Source organism: Pyrgilauda ruficollis, unplaced genomic scaffold (assembly GCF_017590135.1).
Source record: "Pyrgilauda ruficollis isolate IOZ18807 unplaced genomic scaffold, ASM1759013v1 scaffold9, whole genome shotgun sequence".
Lineage (NCBI taxonomy): Eukaryota > Metazoa > Chordata > Aves > Passeriformes > Passeridae > Pyrgilauda > Pyrgilauda ruficollis.
This window is the reverse complement of record NW_024531043.1, coordinates 2,441,848-2,469,398: the sequence shown is the minus strand read 5'-3', so window position 1 is coordinate 2,469,398 and position 27,551 is coordinate 2,441,848. Positions and strand designations below refer to the sequence as shown.

The following is a 27,551-nucleotide window of genomic DNA, read 5'->3' as shown; positions in this document are numbered from 1 at the left end:
AAAATTGCTTTGCATAGAACTGTAGGATCTTTCCTCACTGACCAGGTGCTTTCATCCCATACATGTGCAGTTCTTCTCTCCAGGTGTGTCTAACTTGTATTCGATCCTAAAGTTGTACTTTTCTTTAGTTCATTTTTCAATGCTCTTCAAAAAACCTCTTCTAGAAGAGCAGAATGGAGTGGGAAATGTGAATTTTTGGTGCTGGTAGTCAGGATAAATGTCCAGTCTATATCTGTTTGCTACTTGAGCTTTACAGTGAGCTTTCCCATAAAATAGACGTGTCCTATTTCTTTTGCCAGTAAAATGTGAGCAAGAGTGGAAGACTGATGTCCCAGTGGGCCAATGGTCTGGTAAGGTAGCAATGGATGGAATTCTGAGGGCTACAAGAAAATGTCAGTGATTCAGTTGTTTATTTCTCAGGCAAGGGTCAAAAGTGGGGAAAGAGTTCTCCCAGGGATCTTTGTTGTTTCTATCCTGACAGAAGTAAAAATTTAGATCTGGACTTGCACTTTATTGCAGCCAAACTGATTTCAGACAGACCTGCTCTTCCTCCTCCAACATTAGATAAAACTTTATGGGACCCTCCTGCCTTCAGTGATTCCTTGGAAGGAAATACAGATACACCACTTTAAAAGCATGGTCATGGGACAGCCTTGAAGAAGTGCTGATGGGTCAGTGTGTGCAGATCACTTTGCAAGTGAGAGGGACTTCACCTGCTCACACCTGCAGACAGGAGAGCTGCCAGATGACTGCAGTGTGCTAGGGCCTGAAGTAGCCAAAGCACTGCCTGTCTACAAGTATTTTCCAGGTCAAGCTGTGTTTTGACTGCTCCAGGTGTCCTGTTATTGCCTAGACCTGTAATGAGAGCTCTTGATAGAGTCAAGAGTATTTTGGAGATGGTGGATAAGAATGTGCCACCCTTCCCTGCTCATGGTAACTGTTCCTCACAGACCAGGCTGTGGTATTATTTCACTTGTTCTGGAGGCTGACATTAGTGTGCAGTATGAGTAGTAGGTTTGGGGTGGGTTTATGCCACTTAATTCAGACATTTAATGAGAAAAGTATTTGGTGTTTGTGTGTGAGTTGCTTGTCCTAGTAGACAGGCTATTATTCCTGGCACAGGACCAGTCATTGCATAAGCAAGTATTGTGCAGCCTTCTGCTGCTCAGCAGAGACTATCAGAGTCTATGAAAAGTGGAGATTTTCCAGCATCGTTAATTCAAGGGAGAATGCTGAAGCCCTGGCAAAGAAACAGATTGTATCCAGAAGATGTGTAGTTATGCTGGGAGAAATGAAAAGAATTGCAGAAAACCACTATCATTGTTCTTTTCTTTGGTGAACTGCTTGCAGTGAGCATTTAATTTGTTCTTCATTTTCCCTTGCCTGGGGACTTAAAATCTGTTGTGTGGTTGGGGGTCTGCCCTAATTCCAGCTCACTGGAGAGATGCTGGTACTTCTAATCCAGAGCAAGCTACTGCTTGTGAGGCAAAACTTCTTACATTTTGTTCCTTGGTGCCTAAAATGTTAATAGGGAGTGGAGCCCACAGCCTCAGAGAGGTTTTGGAGCACTGCAGTTGATGGCCCTCAGCAGGCACGCAGTGAAGCTGATATCGTGACAATGCACAGACTCACGTGGTGGCATTTTAGAATGTTTATTGATATCTTTGCACTCCCCTAAAATCTCAAGTAAACTGTAGGGTGAATAGGGTTTTTTTCCCTGACACCATACCCAGCTGAGACACAGAGCTGGCATGGAGAGATTTTTGCTTTTCTCTAACAAAGAGGTGTTGCTGTTTGTTGCTTCACGATCAGATGAGCTCCTTTCTGTCTCATGTCTCTGAAACAGTTCCATAACAAGCCTTTTTTTGCAAAGCTCAGCCAAAAGTCAGTGTTGTTCCCCTTGAAGAACACTATATCAAAGGGCACATCAGAGGAATCCTCAGAACCATACAGGAGTGTGTCATTTGCCTGCAGTCTTGTTCACCTCGTGCTTTTGAGGGTGGTTTGGATGCAGCAGCAGAAGTGCTGTGGTCTGGGGAAAGGAGTGGCTGCACTTAGAGGAAATGTTGCTTCTTCCTTTTCTCTTGGTACTTGTTAGCATTGGCTTTGTTTTGTCTTTTCACTGCAACCTTTCTTTTTTCTTTTCCAGTTAATGATCCAAATTTGACATGGAGAAAGTGGATGAAGCTCTAGGGAACCCATTAGAGGCTTTTCATGTCAGAATTAGACTCCAAATACATGAAGTCTAATCCTAAACCTAGGCAGAGATTTATACCGTGGGACATGCTGAAGTTTCTGGCTGGAGGCTCTTGAGACGGTCCATGTAGGAGATCTCACTTTATCTCCATGGCCTCATTTGAGCCTGGATGTTACTGGCCCTGCAGCCCCTGACTGAGCTGGATACCTTGGGAAGGAGCTCTGGGGGTGCATTCTGCTGTCCTGCTTGTGAGAGCCAAGTGTTCACCCAGCTCCAGAGCACCTGGCCTGGTGCTAGTAGGAGCTTTGGGGACTGCCAGTGACACTGTAAAACACTGGGATTCATACTGGAGCTGAGGGATGGGCCAGTCCAGGGCTGAGACCCAGGCATGGGGACCTGGAGACACTCTAGCCTGTTGTCTCTGAGTACCTGGTTACACATCAAACCTGTTCCTTTGGCCTCCACTTGGCTCTCTTTCCATTGCAGTTTCTGAAAAACTAAAACCCCAAAGAGCAGTTGGTAAAATGAGTGGATGGGTTGGGACTTGCTCAGTTTTTCAGTTGCAGCAGAGTTCAGACAAAGGTGCACACATCAAACTGTTGGCTCTGCAAACCAAAAGATTTCAGGGGATCAAGAACAAAGCTCTGCTCAGAAGTCTGACATTGAAACCCAAAGGCAGCTGCCTCTGCTAATCTGGGAAAGGGCCTTTTTCCCATACTTTGTGCCATGTTTTTATTGTTGAGACACCATGTATTTCAGGGGAATTACACAGGCTGAATAAGGCCTACGTCTTTTTTGATAGCTTTTCAAATGCTTCCCATCATCGTGTCCACTGTGGGGCAGATTGACACAAAAATGGACTGGGAGGAATAACCCTCCCACAAGCTGAGGAACTGGCTGGTCAGAAAGCAGCCTCTCTTCCACCTTTGTGACACACCCTGCATGCAAGCAGAATGAACCTGATGCTGCTGTGGAAGGAAATGTCAGTGCCATTGTGGCTCACTTGCTTTTGAGGCCCGTTTGGATGCAGCAGGGGGAGTGCCAGCCTTTGGGAAAGGAGTAAATGGAATAAAAGCTGACTTTCCTCTGATCTCTACTGCTGAAGAAGAGTTCCTGTGTGGTTATTGTGTTTAGTGGCTGCCCTGGTTTTGAACCAGCATCACTGAACTGGGATCCTGTCAGATCTGAGAGGAACAGCAGAGGGTCACAGTCAAGTACTTGGTGTCTCAAAGTGCATCAAGATGCAGTTGTGGCCTTCTGGAGCACTGGCCTCAGCTAGCAGTGTTCCAGCCTGTTTTGTTTTGTGAATTGCCCCTTAGCAGCCTTAAACCAGCTACTGCATCTCTTCTGAGAGCACCTGCTTAAGGCCAGTAAACTGTAAAACAGGTTCTCTTATCTAAGGGTAATGTCCCCAGCTGGGGTGGCTGGGCTTCCTGCCAGCTGCCCTTGGAGGCTTTTTCATGCAGAGACTGCATGATATGAGTTTGTATTGAGGCATTTTGCCTCTTCCAAGCTTTGAGTCACATCCTCTGGTAGGGAGTAGAGCAATCTCTGAAGGCACTATTTAATCTTCTCTTGTTTGTTTTCTTAAGATGAAACAATTTATATTTTTGACATCTTTGTCAGCAGCTGTCCACTAAGGAGCTTGTCAGCCTGCCCCAAACAGTGCAAACTCCTTTATCTTCCTAGTGCTTGTGACGAGAAATGAATTATAAGCTGAGAAAAGAGCCTTGGCAGTGCAAAAGAAAAGGGCCTTGACAGGTTTTGAAGTGTGTGAAATAAAAAATAGATTAGACAAGCCTGTGCTTCCAGCTGCTTTTTGCATCCTTACCTCAACAAAATAATTACCACTTATTTAGGCAGAGTCACTGAAGTGAGGGAGGCTTTTGCTGAGCTCAGTACTGAGCATTTTGCTACCTGGAGCATGCCAAGATGCTTACCTGGATTTTGTGGTCAGAAGCTGAGGTAAAATACAGGGTGGAGTTGCAAGGAAGGTGTTGTCCTCCTAGGCAGGGAGGGAACAAGTGCTTTTCTGTTGGAGTAACTGTTCCTTCTTCCTTCCCAGGCACCAATGGCCTCATTAGCTCTGGTGTTGCTCGTTATCTCCACATGTGGCTGGGCTTTGCAGGCTGGTGCTGCTGGAGCTCTCTGCTGCTGCCTGAGCCCCGCGGAGCCCCTGCTGACAGTGCTCACCAGCATCTTCAAGGGGATGCTTTACACCTGGAGACCTCTCCTCCCAGCACACTGCTGCTGAACGGTGTGCTTAAATGTCTCACGGAGCTGTGGTGAGGCTGATCACCTGCTGGGGGTGGGGAAGGGGCTGTGGTACCATCTGTGCAGCTTCAGCTTCCTTCCTGCTACGTGACACAGGTCCCATCCCAGGCTGACAATCTGCAGCCTGCACGGAGAGGGAGGCTGGCAAACTGAAAATGGTGGAGAGGCTGGTGTCTGAGTCTTGATACTGAGTGCTGCTCTAAATACCTGAGATATAATACCTCCTTCTTCTAAATACCTCCTGAGGAGAGTATTCAGTCCTGCTGTGTTACCTGACAGGAGATAGGCTCACTGCAGGGCAGGTGTCCCCTGATTTAGCCTCATAACTAAGCTGGTCCCTCTGGCTATCTGTGAGGAGACCTAAATTTTAGCAGCTCATCCCTTTCATACCCTTTGAGAGTCCTGACGTTCTCATTCAGTGCAAGGAAAGACTCATTTCAGTTGTGTCATCCTCTCTGGTTGGTGAACTCAGCTTTTATGAAAATTGCAGATTTGGGGCCTCTAGACCTGCTCCTTGAGCACGCACCTCATCTGTAGGGAGCCCAGGAGCACTTCCCTGCTTTGGGATGAGCTGGATGCACTGTGCTGCCCAGAGCCCCTCTCCTATCCATGGGATCAGGAGCTGGCAGGGAGTAGCTGGGTGTGCTGGGATTGTTTCTGCTGAGTTACAGCCCATCAAAGTTCATCCAAGAAGCAGTGGCAGGACTTCGTAATTTGCATTTTAACATATTTATTCACAACCAGTTCTCCATGGGGAGCTTTCTGTGGCAAAGCAACCAAGTGCATATAGAGGAATAAACATGCATGTCACAGCTGCTCAGCTGAACCACTGTGTTTCCTGCTTTATCTCCAGATCCTGGAGCTGCCAACTGGCAGGTGGCATCGCCAGAGATTGGCACAGGATTCCCCTGCAAGGGGCTGAATGTCTCATCCCTGCCCTGCTGGGTAGCAGAGCTCAGACTGAAAGCACAGCTTTGAGCAGGGCTGAAACAGGCTGGGGCTGAGCCAGGGGCTCTGCAGGGAACAGCTGTGTTAGGGGCGCACTACACGCTGAGGGTCTCACCTCATTTTAGGGGGGTGCTGCTGTCATGGAAAAGCTGTGAAGATGCCTTGATGCAGAGCCCTAGGGGGACAGTGCTCAGAGCCAAAGAGCAAACATTCAGCAGCACTGCTCCCTCTCTGTAGAGATGCACTGGCTCACCAGGCAGCTCCAAGCCTTCGTTTAAATGCTTTGTGCTCGAGTTTTCTTCTTGGCACAGAGCTGAGTGCTGCTCTGCTTAGACAGTAAGAGTTTAAGCAGATCTTGCTGACATTTGAAATACTTTTCATTTTTTCTGAAAGGTATTTTGGAAGGAAAAGAAAAAATTAATACCATCTCTTCCATAGCAGGGAAGGAAAGGAAGGGCTGAGCCTGGAGAGTGGTGGTAAATGGAGTTGCAGCTAGCTGGGGCTGTCACTGGTGGGGTTCCCCAGGGCTCAGTAGTGGGGCCACTTCTGTTTAATGTCTTTATTGATTATCTGGATGAGGGGACTGAGGGCATCCTCAGCTGAATTCACAGATGACACGGAGTTGGGTAGAAATGTTGATCTCCTCTTCTGGAGGGTAGGAAGGTTCTGAGAAGGGTTTGGGCAGGCTGGATTTGATGGTCCAAGGACAATCGTTTGAGGTCCAACAAGTGCCAAGTTCTGCACCTGGGTCACAACAATCCCAAACATGACTCCAGGCTTGGGGAAGAGCAGCTGGAAAGCTGCTGAGTGGAAAGGACCAGTGGCATCCTGGCTTGTATATGCCATAGTGTGGCCAGCAGGACTGGGTTGTCAAGCATTGAACAGGATACACAGGGCAGTGGTTGAGTCACCATCCCTGGAATTATGTAAAAGAGGTGCAGCTGTGGCACTCAGGACGTGGTTTAGTGGTGGGCTTGGCAGTGCTGAGTTAATGTTTGGGCTCAACAACCTCAAAGGTCTTTTCCAACTGAAACAATTTTATATTCTTTAAGATACTACACTGAGAAGGGAAAGATGAGTTAGAAGAGAGCAGGTGGTGACCTTTGTCAGGTTAATGTGAAGGTTATGAGGTCCTGCACCTGTGACTGGAGTGCAGCTAGGACTGGGTCCAGCATTTGCAGTGTCAGATTGTAATGCTCAGCACAGTGTCTAATCCCACCTTTCTTCCTCAGGGAACTGGTTTTATTTGGGGCTTTTGGTGGTTGATCAGAGACACCAATGTGTCCTCCACGCTCTTGGTCCAAAGGGAATAGATCACTTGAAAAACATCAACAATTTACTTCCTGCAATGTCTTGTAAAATTAGTAAAGAGCATGAAAGGTGTATCTATTCCATGTTTTCTTATAGGAGTGTTGCTATCTGAAACTCACAGAGACAATCAGTAGAGGAAGGCAAAGTTACCATTGTTAATTTAGAAGGGTGAGGATTTTTATGGGGTTTTTCAAATATGTCTCATTTTTTAAACTTTTAACTCTTTCAAAAACTCATCCAAGTCTGAATTCCTGTGGGGACAGATAATTGAGAGGACTTGACTTATCAGCTAAATCTCATCAGTTTACTTCTACCAGCCCCTTGCAACATGAAGGGTGGCAGCCTACCACAGATGAACACCCATGTTTCTCTTTCCTTAAAGGAATGAACCACACTGCCCAATGTGAATGGTACCTGATCCTGTCCCTCAGGCACTGCATGGGGGCTCTGCTCCATATTCCAACACCTCTGAACAACCCAGATACTCAGACTCTAAAGTGCTTCACGCTCACGTCCAAGAGAACTCTTTATTATGTTTACATAGAGCATGAGCAATGTGGAAAACACTGGAAATTCTGCATCAGTGGCTTGGTTTCTGGACAGCATTGGAAATGGTTATGCAGCTGCTCACGTCGTGGCTGTATTAGGAGGTGTGCAGTGTGCCACGAGGAGCCAAAGCTTTGCACTTCCAACTGGGAAGCACCCACCTCTGGCACATTCACTGCTTGCTCCTCTAATGCCACAGTTAGGTGCTCAGCTGTCAGCTTTTCCTCAATTTCACTTGGAACTTGCAATTGTAGTACCTTGGAACTTGTAATTTTAGTACAAAAGCACAGTTTTTGAAACCAATCCTACTAATCCACAAGACCGTTCCCATTCCCTCTCCTCCCCCCTCCTCCCAATCCCATCCCAACTCATCCCATCCCCCATGCTCCCACCAACACATGCCTCCTTCCCCTCCCTCTCACCCCGGTCACACAGCAAATATCCTGATGCTGCAGTTCCAAGCCATGTGTCCGCCCCAGCCTATGTGATCCAATGGTCTCTGACCAGGTCCCTTTGTTCAGACGTTCATACAAAACACACAATAGGAAAAAAACAAAACAAAAGGAGCCAGACACAAGAGGGAGACACACTGCCGGGCTCCAGGTCTGGCCTCTGAGCCCTTCCACTAAGCTCCACAGCACTAGGCTCTTGGGGTACCTCCTTTCACACTCAAGGCTGCAGGTCCCAAGGTTTCCAAGGTGCATAGGAAAAGGAAGAAAGGAAGTAAACTACAAGCCTGTTTCTGTTTTAGGTTCCCCCCAACCCCTTTCCCTCAACCCAATGGCTGCTGGAGGATATTCTTGACTCCGACAGGTCTTTTCCCGTCTTCCAGTGAGACCCTGCCTGGGGACCAGGTTCACTGTAAGTCACTGGTTCCTCTCTGGAACGTGGGCAATGGGTTTGGCAGCGAGGGGAGGGAGCGGAACACATTGTGGGGGGATGACAGGCTTTTGTCTCACAGCAGGTGGGGGGGAAGATGTCAGGGAAGGCGAGAGAAAAGAGCCAAGGGAAGCCGGTCAAGCTGGCCCTCTTCTTGATGTTTATACTCAAAACTTCTCCTTGGGGTTGCTTCAGCGTGCCAGCGCCGGCCCGTTGTTCAGTCACCTCTCGCAGCCCTGCTGAGAAAAAGCACGTGGCGGGATGCTTCCGGCTGCTTCATCCTCTGGCTGGCTGCCCTCGTGCCCGCCGGCGATCTCAGAGTCGCAGTCAAGCGCCTCATAGATGGTCGGCAGCGTGGTCTGCTGGCTGAGGCGCTTGCGCAGGCCCACGAGCAGCGGCTGCGGCATGGAGGAGACGTCCACGTTGTTGCCGAGGTCCACCCAGGCCAGGCAAGGGAACTTGTTCATGTCCTTCATGGTGTCAGTCAGCTCCTTCATGGTGGCCCGCGTCAGCCGGTTGCCGTTGAGGGACAGGTGGGTGAGCTTGGGGAGCGCCCAGAGGAAGGGCAGCAGCAGGCGCACCATGTCGTCGTTGAGCTCCGTGAAGCTCAGGTCCACCGAGGTCAGGTGGTCCCCGTTGTTCTGCAGGTAGTAGGCCATGCGATGGACATCCCGCATGGTCAGGGGGATTCCTGACAAATCCATGGAGTCCTGGCTCACCTTCTTCTGCAGGCTGGTCTTCAGGCTGATGGTGGAGAAGGGGAGACATGGAGAGAGATCATGAAGGTTTAAGCATCATTAAGGGGAGCACTCCCATCCATCTCACCCAAGTGAGAGAGCATTTGGGACAGGGAGAACTCATTAACAATATGGGCTAGCATGTTAAGGAAAGGGTTAATAGAGCTCACAAATGCTTGTTTCAAGCATTTGCACCATACCTCAGGGCAGACTGTTCTGGGGCTTTGCTGTGTATTTTTAGCACTTACACATAAACTTTGCCAGGACTGGCTCAACACAGGTTGCTAAAGTGTCTCCCACTAGCAGATGCCAAAGGGTTTGTCTGTATGTGCCCATACAGGCGCTCATGCATAGAAAGCAAAAATAACCAAGGCAAGCAAACTTTCCAAAAGCACTGGTTTACTCTGTGTGGGGGCTGTTTGTGAGCAGCCTCTCCAGGTGAATGCCAAGGTCTTTGCTACAGAGGAGAGCCGTGTTAAAGGTCTGAGAAATTGATGTTTCATCAGGAAAACAAGAGATAGGCAAACTGCATTCCAGGAATGGATTTACTGCGTGTCCCTTTAAAAGCCTTCACAAGCAGCACTTAGTCAGTGGCTGCCAGTGGCTCACCAGTGGCTGCCTGTTTGGGTCTTTGTGGTCAGCAGATCATCTGGGATCTGCTGCAGCTATGAGGAGGCAGGGAGGGCATAAGGGTGCTAAGAGAGGGCTTTAGCCATTTCTTTTATTGTCTGCCTGGCAAAGGGAGTGAGGAGGAGGTAGGAAAGCTGTGTTGTGAGGCTGCTGGGAATGCAGAGGGAGTGGGGTGTGGAGCTTAATGATGGACTCTGGGTTTGTAAGAGTGCTGTGAGAAGTGGGAACTGTGGGACTACAGGAGCTGTTGGGAGATGCGTTGCAAAATTGAGTAGAAACGTGTGTTGGTGTAACACAGGAGAATCGAATCCCTTCGTGTAAATTCTGTTAATCTTGCTGCTCTTTCAGACACATCTTGCCCTAAGGACATGGGAGCCCTAGTAGGACCCCCCCCAGTCATGTACTCAGGGGGTCTTGTAAGTGCCTTATTGAGTTTGGGAGGATCAGGGTGGGTTAAGCATTAACCACCACTTTGAAGGTCCCCACTCTTCCTATCTGGCTCTCTGTAGTGTCCTGCACACCTGTGGCACAGCCAGTCCCTGAAAGCAAAGGGTACATGGGGACATGCAATTTCCTTGGAGGAGGCAACAGCACCGCAGGAGCTCCCGTGGCAGGTGAGAATGTCCCTACAAGCCTCAGTATTGCCAGGCTCTGCTGGAGCTGTGCAGAGCATGTGGCACTGCCTCTGCAGCTTTGCTTTACATATGCAGTTCATGGCATCCTAGAAATTTGAGCCCTTAATAATCCCCTATAAGCATGTGTTGACATAAGTCAGTAAATGTGCACCAGTGCAGGCCACAGCCCTTTGTGGACACATTCAACAGTGGCACAAAACTGCAGCTGCACTTCCTTGTAGGAGCATGAGGCAGAAAGACCTCGTGTCCTGCCCTGTCAATTCTTAAGCCCACAAATTCCTGCCCTGGGTTTAGCAGTACTTTGCTCAGTCTACTTCCATGTGTCCTTGTATTTCCCATGGGAATTCACTGTGCAAGGCTGAAACCATATCTGCAATCATGCATTTGGAATAATGAGCTGTCACAGCAGAGAGCTAATAACAGCATGAATTAACTTCTATTCAGACCTGAAGTATTGTAAGTAAAATGTATTACTTACTAAATATTTACACATCAGATGACCCACACCACACCTCAGTGGATCACAGGAGGGGCAAGGGGAGCAGTGCTTTCTATCCTGTCAAACAGCAGGGACTGATGTGCTGGGGAATTACAATTGGTCTGAGCACACAAGGGAGATCTCCAAAGGGCCTTGAAGATGGTACTTGATATCCCTCCACTATCTGGGCCCCAGAGATGGGACTGTGAAGAATTAATCCACCACATAGCTTGTAGCAGCAGTGCAGTTCCCTTACCTGCTGCAGCAGCAGGTGTGAACTGTGCATGCTGTGGTCTGGGTGGCACTGAGCAAGTCTCCCTTTTCCTGCTAATCCAAGACATGCTTGAGATCAGCACAGGCTTCTGGGAGCTGTATTTCTTCAACTCTCTTGAAAAACAATGTGTGTGTTTTTGGTATAGTTTGTCACCAATCACTGGCAGTGGCGTAGCACAGTCTACCACAAAAGAGGGTTCATCTTGGATGAAATCTATCAGGGACCATCCTCGAAACTGGAAACATCTCAGGTTTCCCCTAGCACAAGAGTTATCCTTTTAGTCATGCTAGGTATTTTATCTGGGTGTCTGATCTGGTGTACTTGTTCTAGCAGAACGGAGCATCCAATGCACAGTGCAGGTGTGCATTCATGTGGATCAAGTGAAACAGGGAGAAATGAAATGGAGTGTGAACCTGAGTGCACAGGGTAACTGTCCCCTGTATCCACAAGGGGCTGGTACAAGACATACAGCAGCCTTCTCTGGCCTGTAGGGGTTTAGAATAAGGCTTTCTTGGGAGTGTGGGGAATACAGGACAAACAAGCATAGAAACAAGACTGTAACTACTTCGGTGCCTGTTCTGCATGAACACAGCCTGTGGCTCCTGTCCTCCCCAGTGCTGTCAAGCCACGGCAGATCCTGGGTGGGTGGGGGACACAGAAAGGAGACACAAGCATAGGGGCACATTTCCCAGCCCTAAGCCTTGTCTCTGTCTGTGCAAAGCCTCCTCAGACCTTCCTTTTTACAAAGCTCCAGGGCAGGAGGCTAGTTTGGAGTGGGGATGGGAGCCAGGCTGGAGTGGGGACCACTGGAGGGCACGTCTGAGCCGGCACGGCTCCGCTGCCGGCCTCAGCACCAGGTGCCGTTTTTCCTGTCGCGTCTGCAGCAGCAGCTTTCTTAAAAGGGGACAAGTTTGAAAGGCTCTTGGGGTCCCCTCTGGAGCGACTTGGCTCTGAGTGCAGACAGTGATGACTGAAGGGAAATGTCTGAAAGACAAAAGCAATGTGCTCGTCTGTCTCTGCCCGTTGAGCCTCCCCTCCTGTGACCGCCGTGTGGAGACTGCAGCAGTAAGTCACAGATCGTGCTCTCACCACAACAGGTACTGCTGCTGCTCTCCCCAGCACCGAGCCAACACCCCAAGGAGGCTTTAATCAAGCACACAAATTATCTTCCCATAATTGATTCTCCAGACTGGACTGCTCCTGGCTGAATGTGTTTAAACCGTCCTGTCCTGTGCCAGAGCCCGCCCTCCCTTCTTTGCTGGCTTGTTTTTCTTTCCTTTCCTGTGTTTTTTGCCGCTTCCTTTTGCCCTCATTGCTGTACCTGCCAGGGTGACTCTGGGCCTCCTGTCTCAGGACTGGGGGCTCCCTCCTGTGTTTAAGCTGCTCTCTTGCCTATAAAAATGCCTCTTGTAGGGATGTGTTTGTAGGAGCCTCATCCTGGTGAACACAGCCCTATGCTGCAGCCAGGCCCTCAGCTCTCTGGTAAGTGCTGAAGCATGAGATGCAACACCCCACGCATGCTGTGAACCCTGGCAGCATCCCCCTCGCCTCCCTGGTGTTTCTGTGCAGCTCCAAGAGGCACAACTAAACCCCATCCCTAAGGCAAGGCATGGAATAGCTACCCACTCTCTCTATTGCTTTAGAGGAAAATGGGTCTGCAGTCAGAAATGGGTCAAGGAGATGTGGGTAGATGCTTTACTCTGAATTATTTGGCACTTGATATTTTTTTGGAGGTCTGTTAAGCTCTGTTTCTTGGGGGGAGAGGGGCATGATACACAGGGCACCAAGATCTCAGTCACTTGTGCAGCAGCTGAGAAAATACTAGGTTTATTTCCAGGGAAATGGGTCATGTATTATCCCCTGATTTCTGCATTTGAAACAGGCTTTAAGATTGCTTCAGCTGCAGAAGGCTTTTTTTTTCTTTTGTGTGAGATACAACAGCTACTTAGCAACGTAACGCCCGTGGGACTTGTGGACAGAGGCTGCAGAGCACTGGGGGCTGGATTAGCCTGCTGCTTCTACAACTGGTGCGCAGGGCACATTTGTAATTGTGAGGATTTGCATCTAACAAGGATCTGGACCCTGGATGCAAGGCAGCAGACTGTGTTTGTATTATCTGCAGCAAGCCTGGAGAGGAAACAGCCCCCCACTCCCTCAAATGCTGGAAAAATGGCTTGCAAGTGAGAAATTCTTGGAAACTTGGAGCAAAAAACAAGGACAATCAACAGCCCAGCCCCTACTGCCTGCCTGGGGATGCAGCATCCAGTGAGGAATGCTGCTGGCCCAGAGTCCTGTTCATAAAGGATCAGCACCCTGCTTGCAACCCTTGTCCACCCCTGCTGAGGGATGGGAGCTCTTTGAGGTACATCTCCTTGCTTCTCATGTGAAAGGTTTTAATTTGCATTTTTCCCAACTCCCTTCTTGGGGTGTGGCCTTTCTCCCAAGGACAAGGAGGCAGTCTTCCTCCCACCCTCGCTGCCACTTATCCCTTCCCAACTCTACTCTTCAGCAGGCATTACCAGCAGTCCCTAGGCTGCACTTTGAGCCTGGCTATAGGAGATCCATTCTAGATCAGTCCAGACAGAGCAGGGGCCTGAGAGACCTGTGGGTGTCTGGAAAAAAAATCCTCTCAGTGAGAAATGTGGGCTGTGAAAGAGGTGAAACCATTTTGTGCCTCCCAAAGCTTTATTTTGGGATAAAAATCTTCCTCTTTCCACTAACACCCAGCCAGTGTTCCAGCCTCCTGGGAACTCAGCTAGCACAAGTAAATACAGAGCTGTCTTGAAATGGGACAATTAGGAGATCTGAAATTAATTGCTAGTTGTTTGTCTCCAGGACCTGTCCCAAGAGAATTAACCCTCAGGCCATCTTCCAGGTCCTTCTTCAAGTCCATGAAGCTGCAGGCTCAGCATGTTTGGTTTTTTTATTAACACTGAATCCCATCAATTTCTTGCTCATCAGCTAAATTCTTTGGTGGCAGCACAGAAGGGGGATGTGTTGTAGAAGGGGTGTCATGGCTCCTGAGTGTTGCCCTGTTGGGACTTGTAGCAGTCACAGTGGTGTCTGGCCTCTTGTTAGCTTGGTGGGGTTTGGGGGAGCTTGTTCAGCCCAACAATGTTGAAGTTCCTGGAGTCTCAGCTTATTTCTTTGTCTCCATGCTATGGAGAAAGGCTGGGAGGAGACAGTAAGAGACAGAATTTTGCTAATGAGGGGTGCTCACAACTTCATGCCTATTTCTCTGGAGAATTACCAGCTTTCTACCCTTCTGTCTTTTATTTTTACATTAAATTTGTCTCCAAATATAAAACTTTGCTGATGCCAGAAATTCCCATTAATGTGTATCCCCTCTGTCATTAACAGGCACTGCCAGTAGTGGCTAATTAGCCATGAGTCAGGTATCTCTCAGCTGCTCTTTCTTGCACAGAACCTCAGGCATGTGTGGATGGCTTCCCTGCTTTGAGCAGTGATTTAGGGGATGGATTCTGAGCTTTTTAATTGCCTACTTAGCATAATCTGCTTGCTTTGCTTCCCCAGTGGCACAAGGGTGCTGCTGTGCAGGGCTGGCTTTAGCTGCCTCTAATGCAACATGAAAAAGGAAAGAGAAGCCTCCAAAGTACTGAGCTAGACTAACCCAGCCCCAGCTGATCCAAGGCTGGGCCTGGCCCTGCTGTGAAGATGGAGGCAGTGCACAAATAGGTCACTTCCTTGAGAACTCCCTTAGTCACATCCCCATCCTCGTGCCCAAGCTCTTTTGACCAGCTGTGGAGAGGAGGCAAAGGTAGCCTTTCTCCTGTCTCACTCCCTCTGCAGCTGGGGTGGGACATGGAAATCAGCAGTTGTTGATGCAGCTGAGTGCCTCTCTCTTCCTGCCTCTGCTGTCACTCTGTCCTTCAAGGTGTAAATATCATGTATTGACCCATGTCCTTGTCAGACCTTCAACTGGGTAAGAGTCACAAGGCACAAGGTCTCTGCTGATTGCTTTTAACTACCCCCTTCCACCCAGCCTCTGTTATTTCACTCACTGTCTCTCCTCCAGTGTCCTGCTTCTCTTGTCTGCCAGCCTTGGCCTTTTTACTCCTGACTCTGACAGGGCAGTGTCAAGCTGCTGGGTGACCCTTTCTGCCACCTCCAACAGCCTTTCCAAATGTATGGGCTCTTGATGCTGTTGGGAACCCTCCTCAGGGGTAGTGTTTGGGATGCTCTGCACTGTAAGATGAGGGCACAATTCCTGCCCCTGTCCACAACTCATCCACCAGCTCATGTCTGTCCATCTGACATCTCTGTGAGCAGCAGCTTCTTGGAAACAGTGTGTGGGGCAGTTCCTGTACTCCCATATGATGTTTACCATGTGGCTTTAGTTAACTGACTTGGCTTCCTCTCCCTAGAGCAGGAATGATGGTGCCTGTTTGCCTGTTGCATAAGGGTGACACGAAGCTCTAGTTAATATTCTCCTCATGCCATGTGAAGGCTGGGATCTCATCTGCCAGAACTGTCAGCCTCAGTGCTGAGTGATGTTTTCAAGGGGAAAAAAAAGATGTGAAGCCCTTTAGAGCTGTTTCCTTGAAGTCCTCTAGACACAATTGCTTTCACTGCATTTTAAAAGTGCATCTAATGCTGCAATGTCTGGCCAATGCACATCAATAACAGAAAGGGAGCAATAAGCCCAGAAGGGAAACTCTGCTCTCCACCCACTTTGGATTAGCCATGATGAAATTCACTCAGATGAGCAAAGTAAAGCTGTGGTGAGATTTGTGAAAAGGAAAGGCCATATACATGTGGTTTGGGAGTTAATTCCATACACACAACTGCTGTTGCTCTTCCAGAGCAGGCCACTGTGTGAAAAATTTGTTTTGGTTTTTTTTTTTTTTTTTTGTCACAATTATAAAGCTGTGTCTACTGCCTGCCTGCTACGTGGATTCAGGTTTGATCCTTTGCACTCAGGAAAGGAAGTAGTTACACTGAAGTAGCCAGCTCTGGGGATGATGCAAGTGGAAGATACATTAAGGTTCCCTACACGGCCTTGCCAAGACAGTTCAGTTGTAATCCAGAGCTTCCTAATCACAGTACCAGACTGTGATCCAGCTCTCCAGACAAAGGCAGTCTTCACCTGATACCCTTCTCCCTCTCTGCTCTGAACTGCAGCCCAGTGTGTCTGGCCCTCAGAAAATAATACATCCTCTGGGTCCTGCCCTGTTCTGGCAGCAGATGGTGACAGTTTTCATGAATTCAGCATGGCAAGAGGCCCCAAGAATTCTGAAAACAAGAATTAATAGCATCTAAAAGTTCTGAGTCTGTCAAAATGCCACAGAAGTGGCACTGATAGCCTAAAAGGTCTATGTCTGTATAAAGGAGCATTTTTTAATCCATTACTCTTTACACACTAAACATCAATTTAATGAGAAAGTGAAGCTGGAGTTATACAACACTCCAGGATGTATTCTGCTCATTAAGTGGGAGTGATCTATACAACTGTAAAATGGTGCTAAAACTAAATTCCCTCTAGGATATCAAGGACTGAAAATTGTGTAGTAGTTATGCTCGTCCTTGCTGCAAAAAAAAAAAAAAAAGCTGCAGAAATCTTATCCTCCAGCTTTTGAGCTTTCAATTTTAAAACCCCCAGAGTAAATCTGCAAGAGCTTATCTTCCTAGTTTGGTTATGCAGTCAACCCAAGTAGGGCAGAGCCAGTGGGGTGCAGGCTGTTGGCTGCAAACCTGAGACAGGATTTTGCAGGAAAGGAGCCCCTTCTTTTCAGTGGGGCAAACTTAGTCTGAGTATCACCAGGGCAGCTGAAATAGTCTCTGTGGGTGACTGCACAGCTGGGGACTGCAACCCTTCCTTGTGTAAGGCATACAGCCACTCCAGGGAACCCACAGGCATGGATGCAGAGGGCAGGTTGCCTCCCAGCTTCACCTTCAGCACTTTGGTCAAGCACAGAAACCAGACAGAGCCTGGGCTGGATGTCTCCCGCTCCCTCCAGCTGCTGTTGCATTGAGTCCATGACCCACAATGAGCTTTCTGCATGGGCTCTGCCTGTGGACTGAAACAGCACTGCCTGAAGAAATGTCTCTTATCCTTTTTGCTTTACCAGCTCATGGGTGGCTCAGGTGTGTACCTGGTGGATGCAGGTCCCACTGAGAGTAGCTGGGGATGTAATAACTGCTGTTAGTTTGTTTGTGACCCACTGGTTTGGCAGTGGGGACGAACATCTGGTGCGTGATCCAACTCCACTATTGCAGTACCACATCTCCATAACAGCCCAAATGTAATTAAAACCTGGCAGATGCTCCAAGCTCCCTGTATGGCTGGGCTTGCTAATTATCTGCTGGACCCATCTAACATGCTGCAGAAAGTAGAAATTGCATTTCAGAGAACAAGGGAGTCCGGCATCAGTTCTGTGAAAGCCAGATGCCAAAGCCCAGGAGGCTGCAAAAGCAAGAGCAGAATTTGGTTTCTGAATGTGGTCTCATCACAGATTCCTCCCTGCTGTCCTTAACCCCCACTAGATTTTAGAAATTCCTTCAAAGTATTGCTGCTACACCCATGCTCTTTGCAGGAGCTAAAGAGCAGGAAGGGTGCAAGCCAAGGGCACAGGGTTTAAGACAGACACTATAGTAAAATACTCCCACTAGCAGACAGAGGGAGGTGCAGAATTTGGATCACGAAAAAACAGCCTGCCTAAACAAACTGATGCCTTGGTATCTCCAAATGAAGCAGCTATTTCTTGCCTTCCTGCTACTGGCAACACCCATTTTCTTGCAGCGGCCTCAGATGCCAATTCTGCAGGCGTCTTTTGCTGCAAACTGCAAACCATTTCATCTCCACACTTAAAAGAGAAAGCTCTGCTGTTAAATATTTCATCAAAATTAATTTGTGCCTTACGTAACACATTGTAACTGGGTGTGGTAGCCAGGCAGGCCAGCCCATTTTAGACCTATTGCACATTGCCTTGTTGCCCTCTCCCTGCTTGTGCTCACAGATTTTCTGTACCTGGCCAATACCTGGGGTCTGGCCCCTCTGTGTGGGGTGCTCACTGGACCCAGAGCTCTACCTCTGGCCACAAACCTTCCCTCTGTTGTTACTAAGTGATGGGCTTGCAGCACTTTGCAGTCCTCTGCTGTCCCCAGGCTGTGCAATCACAGGGATCACTTCCAGTTTGACTCTTCATCCTGAAGTCCATCTGGAGAAGAGGTTTGCCTGCAAGCAGGAGTTTGGATTCCTGAACTACTTCACTTTAAATTTGGGAGGAGACAGGGATGAGGTCAGAACTGCCATCTATATCCTGCATGTCCAGCATTCTGCAAGATCCTATAGGGAAAATATCATTAGGTGGGCCTGGAAAAGGATTCACTCAGCTCTGAAAGCTCAGTCTTGCTCTGTGCTGTGGTTGCCACCTGCAAAGCAGCACAAACAGTGCTGCCTTTGGGGTGCTGGAGGGGAGAGCTCTGGGAGTGCTCAGCTTCTGGCAAAGTGGGGCTACAGGTGCAAGAGGCAGATGGCCTGGAAATCATGGCATTAGGGATTTTATTCCTTAAGATGCACTGGGAACCTGCCTCTGAGTCAGAATGAAAGGTATGATGGAAATGTCAATTCTCATGGGGGATTTTAAGTTGCTGGCACAAACATCAAAGACCAAAAGCATCAGAAAAGCCCAAGGCCATTCTCAGAGTGCTGCTGATTTTGCATTTCTTTTTATTCTATCCTGCATTTATTCCAGTGAATCTAATGGGGCTGACATGAGCTCTTTTCTTAGTCACTTCTCTGTCTTTCCTTCAGCAGTGGTGATCTGTGTCATAGGAACAGGGTTTGCTCCAAGAAAATGACAGAAGGAGGGGTGGATTTAAAGTACATGGGGATTGCTCTTTATCCGGGCAGAAAAACCAGCAAGTGGCAAGGAGGGAACAAGTGTGGCTGTCCAAATACACTTCTAATAGTGAAAAGCAGTTGCCATCCAGGAGCTGTTAGTGACCAACATGCTCTGAGTTGGGTTCTCTGTGCATCTGCACCATCCCAGGGCCCTCTCCAGGTGCTGGCAGAGAAGTGGGAGGTAAGAAGGATGCTCACCTCCCTGCAGCCACCCCAGAGTGGTTCCTGCTGAATGGGGTGATCAGCTGATGGTGGCAGTGGCTTGTACGGGACACTTTGCCCACTGTCAGGGAAGCTTTAAACTAGGACAAGGTATGATGCAGAGCTGGGAACAGCCCCCTCTGGCACATGGGTGTTTTTGCAGGCTAGCAGCCCTGGCCATGCTCCTGACCCTGAAGGAGGGATGTCTGTGCTGTGCACTCATTTTGGAGAGGGTGAGGAACTGTAACACCACACAGAAAGGAGCAAATGGCAAAACACATCACAGAGAGGCCTGTTGGGGCTGGGTTTTGGAAGAGGCTGTACTGCAGCTGCTGTGCACGTTTTTCAGTCCTCTGAAAGGAGGGGAGTCTCTCTGAGGAGGGGAGTGGTGGCAGGCTGGGACGGTGCTTGGCTGCAGCACCGTTTTCCCAGGCTCATCCCCCTCTGTGCCCACCCACACAACCCCTGCCAGGTTCTTACCACACTTGGGACTTCCTGCGGGGCATCCCGTGCCGGTGCCATTTCGAGTGCGGGGTTAGGTGGTAAATCAGCTGCCTGCAGATCCTGTCTGAGGATTTCCAGGGGTCATATTCCTGAAAGCAAAGGGATGACTTAGACTGCCTGCACCACTGCAGAACATGAGAAAAGGAGGAGGGCAGAGGAAGATGGGAAAGGAATAAAGATGGCAGTGGAGCAGGGTCATGTATGTAAGGGAGCAGATGAAGAGAAGAGAGAATGAAAGGAATGGTGAGAAGGCCTGAGATGCCTCTGCTACATGCCAACTCCTCCTGGGGTGGAGGAGGATCAGGAGGAGTTCTGCACTGCCAGGAAGAACCCCAGCCCAACCAGCATGTTCCTACCCAGAGTGGGGCTACAATTTCACAGCCTACCCAGGAACAAGTGAAACTCTGAAGAGGCGATCCTTTTCTAGGGCTGCGGCAGGGGTGACTGACAATGCTCTGTTGCAGGGATCCCTACACTGCCAACTCCTTGTGTTACAGGACTGTGCTACATTTCTATTAATTACCTTGCTGCCCTGCTTCCCCAGACTCTGTCTCTGGACTATCTGACACCCTGATGTGGAAAGGGCAGTAAGTGGCACCCTCGCCCCATCCCCAAGGTGCTTCTTGCTCCTCCTGCAGTGACACACTGACTCCATGACCTCTTGTGCTGGGAGATGTCAGGACAGGGAACTTTGGCTACTTCCCCATAGTCCATCTTACTTCCTTGTAGTCCACTCTGCTACTGGACGTTTGAGTTTGGGAGCTTCCAATGCCAGCAGTTCCCTCCTGCCCCTGCCCTAACTTGTCAGGAAAAGAAGGCACCCACATGGTTGCTGCCTTCCTGGGTTATTTTTGCACATGTTCTTTAGTGCCATGACTTGGAACAGAACCTCTTCCTCTGCTGAAGCAGAATGGCAAATGGCAGCTGCTAAAGGCTGGGACTTCTGCCTTCTCTATTGCATTTTCCAGTTGCTGACAGACACCTGCATTCCCACCCCTCAGCCCTCTAGCCATGGTGCCACATGTGCATTTAGGAATTTGATAGGTGAACACCCAGTAAAGCTGTCAGGGAATGCACTGATTTATTCCTTACTGTGAGCAGTTAAAGCACTGCACTGGGGGCCAACAGCTGCTCTGTGACTTTGCTCAGCAGTCCCTGAACCAGCTGAATTCCCCAGGGATGCACTGCCAGCATGTGGCAATTCTCCTGTGCCAAGGGGAGAGGGATCCCAGCCTTCTGCTCAGCTGAGCATCCCCTGATCCCCATCCCAGCTTCCCTAGGAACCCCATAGAGACTGGCCCATGCCTTTGGCTTAGGTGCCTTGTTCTAGACTCCTGCTGTGCTGGCAGGGCTGCAGCTGGCACTCTGCTGTCACCTACAACAGCAAACCTCTCCAAGTGGGTGCACGTGCACACCAGGCTCCAGTACAGAGCTGGCACACAGCCCTGCGAGCAATTGTTGGCTCACAGCTGAGAGTTACCCTCCTGTTCTTTCCTGTGTCCTCACTGATTTAATTTCCACTGACAGACTGGGAACTGCACTCAGCCTGCTTGCCTGTAATGCAGTTACACCCACCAGATGCTCAGCCAGGGTCGAAGAGGGGACGTGGTCTGGCATTGTTCTGGGAAGGGTGCTGGTGCTGTAGGTACTGAATTTCTACAAGCATTTAATTAAACCTCTGCTGGCTTTGAAGGGCAACTCAGGTGCTCAACGTCTTCCTTAGGAATGGGGAAAACAATTTCTTATGTAATGGTACATGTGTCAGTGCATCCATAGGGCATGAAACTAGAGTGGGGGGATAAACAGGTGTATAAAAATGGTAATGTGTTATCTGCCAAACACATGGGTACTGGATTAGAGCGAGATCCCCTCCTGCTGCCTGCCCTGAGGGGCACTGCACAGCACAGGCTTGGAGAAGGTCTGGTAGAACAGCTGGAGATGAGGTCAAGTGAAGTGTGGTGAAAGAGATGCTACTGCTACAACCCAGCCCTTCCTTCAAATGCTCACATGAATTACACAGACATTACACTTGGAAAGGTTTGGTTTTTTTCAGGCTGCGCTGCAGCCTAATAATGATGATTAAACTCTGGCTAAATGTGGTTTGTCTATTGAGACATGACTGGTTAATTGTTATCAGTGAGCCTCAGGAGATGGCAGAACAAGGTTAGAAATGCCACTAATCTACACCAGGCATTCGGTGTATTCCCTGGGGCACTGCTGCTTGCTCTGAGCTGTGTGTTCTTAATATCTCTCTTTGAATAAAGAAATTCACTCTATTCTTCTCCTTATAAAGCAAACATGATGCTTGCCAAGCCTAACGAGCAACTGGGTACATTGCAAATCCAAGTGTCTGTGGTGGCAAAGGGTAACAGAAATAGATGCTGGTTGTTGCAGTGGGACTGGGACATCTGTGATGTTTGTCTGTTCGCAGCCCTGCCTTTCTGTCTCTGCTCTCCTCATCCTCTGAAGCAAAGTGATGGAGCATGCACAGTTACTGTGCACATAACACATTTATTTCCTGAACCCCCAGTGACAATATATTCCTGCAGCACCATTCTCTATGGGGAACTCTGAGAGTTTATGGGGGGAAATAATGCTGGGTTGATGTAGTTACATATGGCAAAGGGCCCAGGAAGAGAGAGGTGGTTTTCCTGCAGAGATCTCTGTTCTCCTCTGAAGCTCCAAGAGCCCCCCATGAGCTTCGAAACCCTGTGATACCAGTGATTGTCTCTCTGCCCTGTGGACACAAAAAGTTATTTCCTAGTATCTGTGCACATAGCCATCCCCTCTTTCAGCTGTATTCATGTTCTGAGGTAGTTTATAACTGATTTCTACAGAAATACGCCCCACAATCCATATGCCACCCCTTCCAGGGAACACTCTGCCTGGCTGGGGGATTGATTGCAGCACCAGCTGCCCCAGTGGGGCTCTCTGCATCAGTGCTGTGCCACAGAGCATTCACTGAGCTGAGGGAGAATTCACCTTTTTGGGACATTGCAGATCTCTGGCAAGGCTCATCAGCAGGTCATGGGAGATGGGATCCACCAAGTTGAGGAAAGTTGCATTTTTGTAGAGCACTTCATTGAGAAATGTTCCTTCCAGTCCGAGGTCCTACAATAAAAACAGACAGTCAGGCACACAGGCTTCCTCAGAGCTATATCCATGGGATGTTCTGAAACCAGAAAGTAAATCTGATGTGGTGCCAGCTGGATGCCCAGTACAGGAAATTATCCAGCAGAGGTGAAGCAGCCGTGTCTGACCCAGCATTACTGCACTGGGGGGTGCAGGCAGCCAGAGAGCTGAATGAGATGCAGTGTTAATTTGAGCTAGTCCACCTTATTTCCACCTACCACAGGAAGGTGAGAATTCTATCATTTCCAGGCTGGCTGGAGCCTGGAGAGAATTAACTTCAGAGAAACACAGTTTTGTCAGCTCTATGTGTGAATCTGCTGAAGAAGCCAAGCAGGAAGGCTGGCTCTAAAGCTGCTTCTCCAATCTCAGCTTTTCTGGAAGAATCAGACCTTTCTCAGGTATTTAGATGCTGCCATATGCCCTGGTGGTGGCTGGCTGAGCAGAACTCCTGCCCACCTGTGTGAGTTTAGCTGTGCTGTGAATTTCCCAGTATGGGGTGCAATGGTAAATTTAGAGGTGGCTTTACACCACAGTCAGAGGAACTCCTCTTCCATCTTCCACAGTGTGAGTTAGGGGAACAACTGTGGTCCATGCAACTTATCTGTGTGGATCAGGGGATGGGGAACCTTTGGAGGAAACCTCAGCATCTTTGGGAACAAAAAGCCTTCCTGGGGCTGGATAATACTGCAAAGAACAAAGCTGTTTCTTGCTAAGAGGAAAGCAAAGAGCTAATATATTGACACAGTTATTACAATCAGAAGGTACCACAGAGCTGGTACAATTTTTAAAAAATGTGGGAAAGAGAGATCACATATTCACATGAAAGTGCCACATGGGCAAAAAAAAATACCCTAGGTGTAGAAATTTAGAACAGAAAAGCTCCCTAGTAGGGATAGAGCTTGGTTTGATTCACTTGATAAGGAGGGCTCAGCTAAGGGAGGGAACAAGTTTTCCCCCCATTCTGTATGCAGCTGACAGGAGAAATGAATAAGCAAATGGGTGCCCCATATGTTCACACTGCTCTACTGAGTGTGTGTTTCAGGCACCACCCAGTGACTGAGAGCTAAAAAAAAATGGAGTGAGAGGGGGAAAAAAAGCTGGATGTATGCACATACATCACCAACAGGGGCAGAGCCATAGCTGGCAGAGGTTTGGGATCTTAACTCCAAGCACCAATCAAAGCCTGTGCTGCATCCTGCTCTGGATATGCTGGATTGAGCAGAAAGCACAACCCCACAGAGACCCTGGCTAGAGACACAGGAAGGGAGAAGAAATTAAATACTTTACAGCCCCATCACTCTGTGTACACAAATGACAACCTTAAGGAACCCAAGCAATGGATCAGTCCTGAAGGACAGACAGCCACAGCTGGATATGGGCCAGGAGCCTACCAAGGCATCATGCCAGTGTCTCCCTTAACCATAAGGCTTCAGGGAAATGGAGCCTCCCACACCAAGTGTAATGTGCACAGATGAAGAAAGCTGCCGTGAGGATGGCATGGCTGGGCATGCAGCAGTGGATGTCAGAGCAGTAATTAAACTCCCCCAGTTGGAACTATACCATTAAGATGAATCTGCATTCCCATTATAAATCTTGCCTGCGAGGGTTTTGTAAGTAATATAGCTGTAAATGTTCATTTCACATTGATATTCCATAAATCTTAGCCCAGAGGCATTTTTCAGCTCATCTTCTTTCCCTCTCTCCCTCCCTCTCTCTCTCATTTCTTGGAAAATTTTGTACCACCTAAAAGGTGGCTGCAGACAGCAGAATATCATAACTCTTGCCAGTTCAGCTGGCTTAGTGCTGTTGTCTTAAAAATGACACTTTGCCATCATCTCAGCGCAGGGAAAATAGATTATACCAGACTTTTTGCTGGTGTAAGTCTAATGTCTCCCTGGGCTTCAGCTGATGCCCACCTAGATCAGCAGGAAAGCTGATCTGGCTTCTGCTGGTGGGCATTCTGGGGTAGATGATGTGCAGTGGAGCTGTTCAAGTGTTCATGTACAAAAGCACACATGCACCTGCAGTTTGCAGCTGTTCTCCATGCAGTCCTCTGAAATGCTGGGATCTCACATCTCTGTTAGTGGATCTGCTTCTGCCTGCCTTGCTTGCTTTACATTATCACACCCTCTGAACATCCTAGGAACAGTCTGCAGCCTTTTGAAGTCTGCAGCCCACAGGTGAAAAACCACTGGCAGATCCATCAGCAGGGTACACCTGCAGAGATGGGCAAGGGGGGCTGTGCTGGGAGCAGCAGGAGGCACACAGGGCATCCCGTGTCCTCTGGTCTGGCTGAGCTGTCCGCTCACCTGAGCAGGTTGCAGTTCCAGTCCCACCATTTCTCTGCTTTCCCTGGGGTGTTTGCACCCTGGCCCAAGGCACAGTGATGAGGTGTGGTGTTAAATATCCTCCCTGTCCACTAGAGTGAACAAGGTATCTCTCTTTTTCCAGGTAACAAACAGACCCTCACCTGGGACACATTAATCCGTGACTCCCGAGAGTGTGACACTGCCAAGGTAAGGAGGGACACATTGGGGACCAAGCTAAGGGGTGAACATAGCTGTGGAGTGAGGAAAACCTGTGAGTTAGAAAAAAAGGCTTATCTGAAGCTGACATTGGACACGTGAGGAGGACTGGTGGTGATTACATGACCCCAGACTGGGTGACAGCTGGGGTGTGGTACACATTAGTGGTGTAAAGCCTCTGCCTCTGAAACCTCTGAGTGCTCAATGAACCAGAGGCTTTGGGGTGTTGCTGGATGGGTTCCCATCTTGCTTGGTAGAAGATGTTGTGATTACAGGATGCATGTCCCACTGTTCTGTTGTGAGCAGATGGGCAGACAGTCACTGTTTCAACATGGCCAGGCAGAGATGGGGACCAGGAATAACATGGGGAACTGGAAAGGCAGCAGGCAAAATGTGAATGTTCATGACATGGTAATTCTCAAGCGCAGATGTGGGGAAGCCAAGTGTTTAACTGATCCTGAAAGGAGCTTAGAAATGACCCTCCATTCCATATGGCCCTGTAACTTAGCACTCAACCCCTGCCTGTTCACAGATGGACCTTCTGGAGACCTCCGGGGTCTGTGGAAGGTTTCAGTGCTTCAGTTTCCAGGAGAGGTGCTGAGCACTACAGAAAATGACATTCTGTAGTTCCGGCCTCTGGCATACCCTAGTAAATTCTGTTCCTGTTACGTTGACACATCCATGAAGTGAATGGTCGCCTCTCTTTCTTCACAAGCTTCTTGTAATAGTGCCTCTCCAAAACTGCCTTCGAAATCTTATTCAACCCTTGCCTGCCATACTGGTGCACACACAGAGGTTTGCTGTGAGTTTATCTCTCTGCACATGTGGCAACAAGAGTGTAGTGCTAGTAACAATCTTCAAGTGAATGCTAAAGTAGTGGACAGGAAAAGCAGAGATGTAATTTTTGGTCCTGTGAATTCTTACCTGTGAGTGTGTAACTTCCTGGTAGCCCAGGGCAGTGAGCACCACTGTCAGATGTGTTGTAAAACCCTGGACATGCAGAGCAGACAGGGCTGTTCATGAAGCTCCCTGCAGCTGGTGGTGTGGGTGAACAAGCATCCAGTGAGCCACACTGCACTCACACCCAAAGGCCACTTGCTACTAAGGCAAGAAATAAGGTACATTCCCAAGATGAAGTTAGATGATCGTTATCTAATGAAGCAACATGACAAGCTACGAACTGATGGTGCTTGATGTCCACATCAGAGGTGGGCTTTGTCCCCTGTGCTACCAGTCACAGAGTTGACTGCAGTTTGGGGCAGCTGAGTTTGGCTGGAAAGTGATGGTAGCAGGGAGTGATGGAGGAGATGGCTCTGTTCCAGCAGCAGGGCTCTGTCCTCAGCATCAGTTTGGCACCACACTGTCTGCACACTGGCTTTTCTGTTCCTGAATGGCGGCAGACTGAAACATGCTCCCACTGATACACTGACCCCTTTACCTCTGCTCTCAGCCTCGATTGTCCCAGAGGTGCCCTCCAAAGCCATTTTGGGGTTTCCCAGACATATCTCAGCCACTCTGGCTGAGTGGCCATAACGGGATGTGGTGGCAGTGGGGCGGCAGTGGCTTTTTTCTGGAGGGGCATCAATCCTGAGCACACCCGCGGGCTGGCATGGAGGGGCGTGGGTGAGCACAGCCCAAGCCCGGACCCCCCTTCTCCTGCGTGCAGCACAGTCCCCCTGGCAGCTCCCTGCCAGCCCCCCTCTCTGCCCCGGCAGAGCCCAGGCTGGGGGTCGGGGAGGTGGCTGGTGTCGCCTGGCACGGTGGGCACCGAGCGGCGGAAGGACGGGGGCTCGGAGCGGAGAAAGGCAGCACAAAGAGCCCCGCCAAGGAGGGCTGCACACCCCAGCGCCGGGGAGGGGGCTCCTGCATCCTGCACCGGGGGGGGCTGCAGCCCCGGCCCCGCACGGCCCTTTGTCCCTGCCCTGCCCCGCCCCGCATCCCGCGGCAGGTACCTTCCTGAGCAGCCGGAGGATGTGCACGGCGTGCTCCCGCTTGTGCTCCCGGATGGTGGCCTGGATCTCCCGCAGCCACCCCACCCGCCGCACGTAGGGCGCGGGCGAGGCTTTCCGCAGCACCCCGGGCAGCTTCTGCGGGTGCAGGAGCAGCGAGGAGAGGTGGAAGTCGCCCCGGCCGCTCTCCAGCCTGCCGGAGCAGGGCTCCTCGCCGCTCTCCTCCTCCAGGCTGCTCTGCCGGCTCAGCCGGGAGCCCATGGCCGCGCTCCGGCCGCGCCGCCGCCGCGCTCCGGACCGGGCGGGCTCGGGGCTGCGGGCCGGGGGAGGCGCCGGGGAAGGCGGGGGGTCCGGGCCGCCCCGCCCGGCCGGCCCCGCCCCGGCTCCCCGAGCTCCCGGGGCTCCTCTGCTGCCGGGCTCCGCGCTCAGCACCCGCCTCCCCGGCGGCCGGGCAGCCCCGCTGCCTC

At 49.7% G+C, this 27,551-nt stretch overlaps 1 protein-coding gene across 1 annotated transcript; it reads right to left on the bottom strand.

The window, feature by feature from the left end:
* Positions 1 to 8,376: 8,376 nt before the first annotated feature.
* Positions 8,377 to 27,345, bottom strand: LRRC75B (leucine rich repeat containing 75B). Its single transcript, XM_041488812.1, has 4 exons — positions 27,088 to 27,345; positions 22,461 to 22,589; positions 19,455 to 19,567; positions 8,377 to 8,899 (listed from the first exon to the last, which is right to left on the bottom strand). Exons 1-4 carry the CDS (start codon positions 27,343 to 27,345, stop codon positions 8,377 to 8,379), a joined length of 1,023 nt encoding a protein of 340 aa, XP_041344746.1.
* Positions 27,346 to 27,551: the final 206 nt, after the last annotated feature.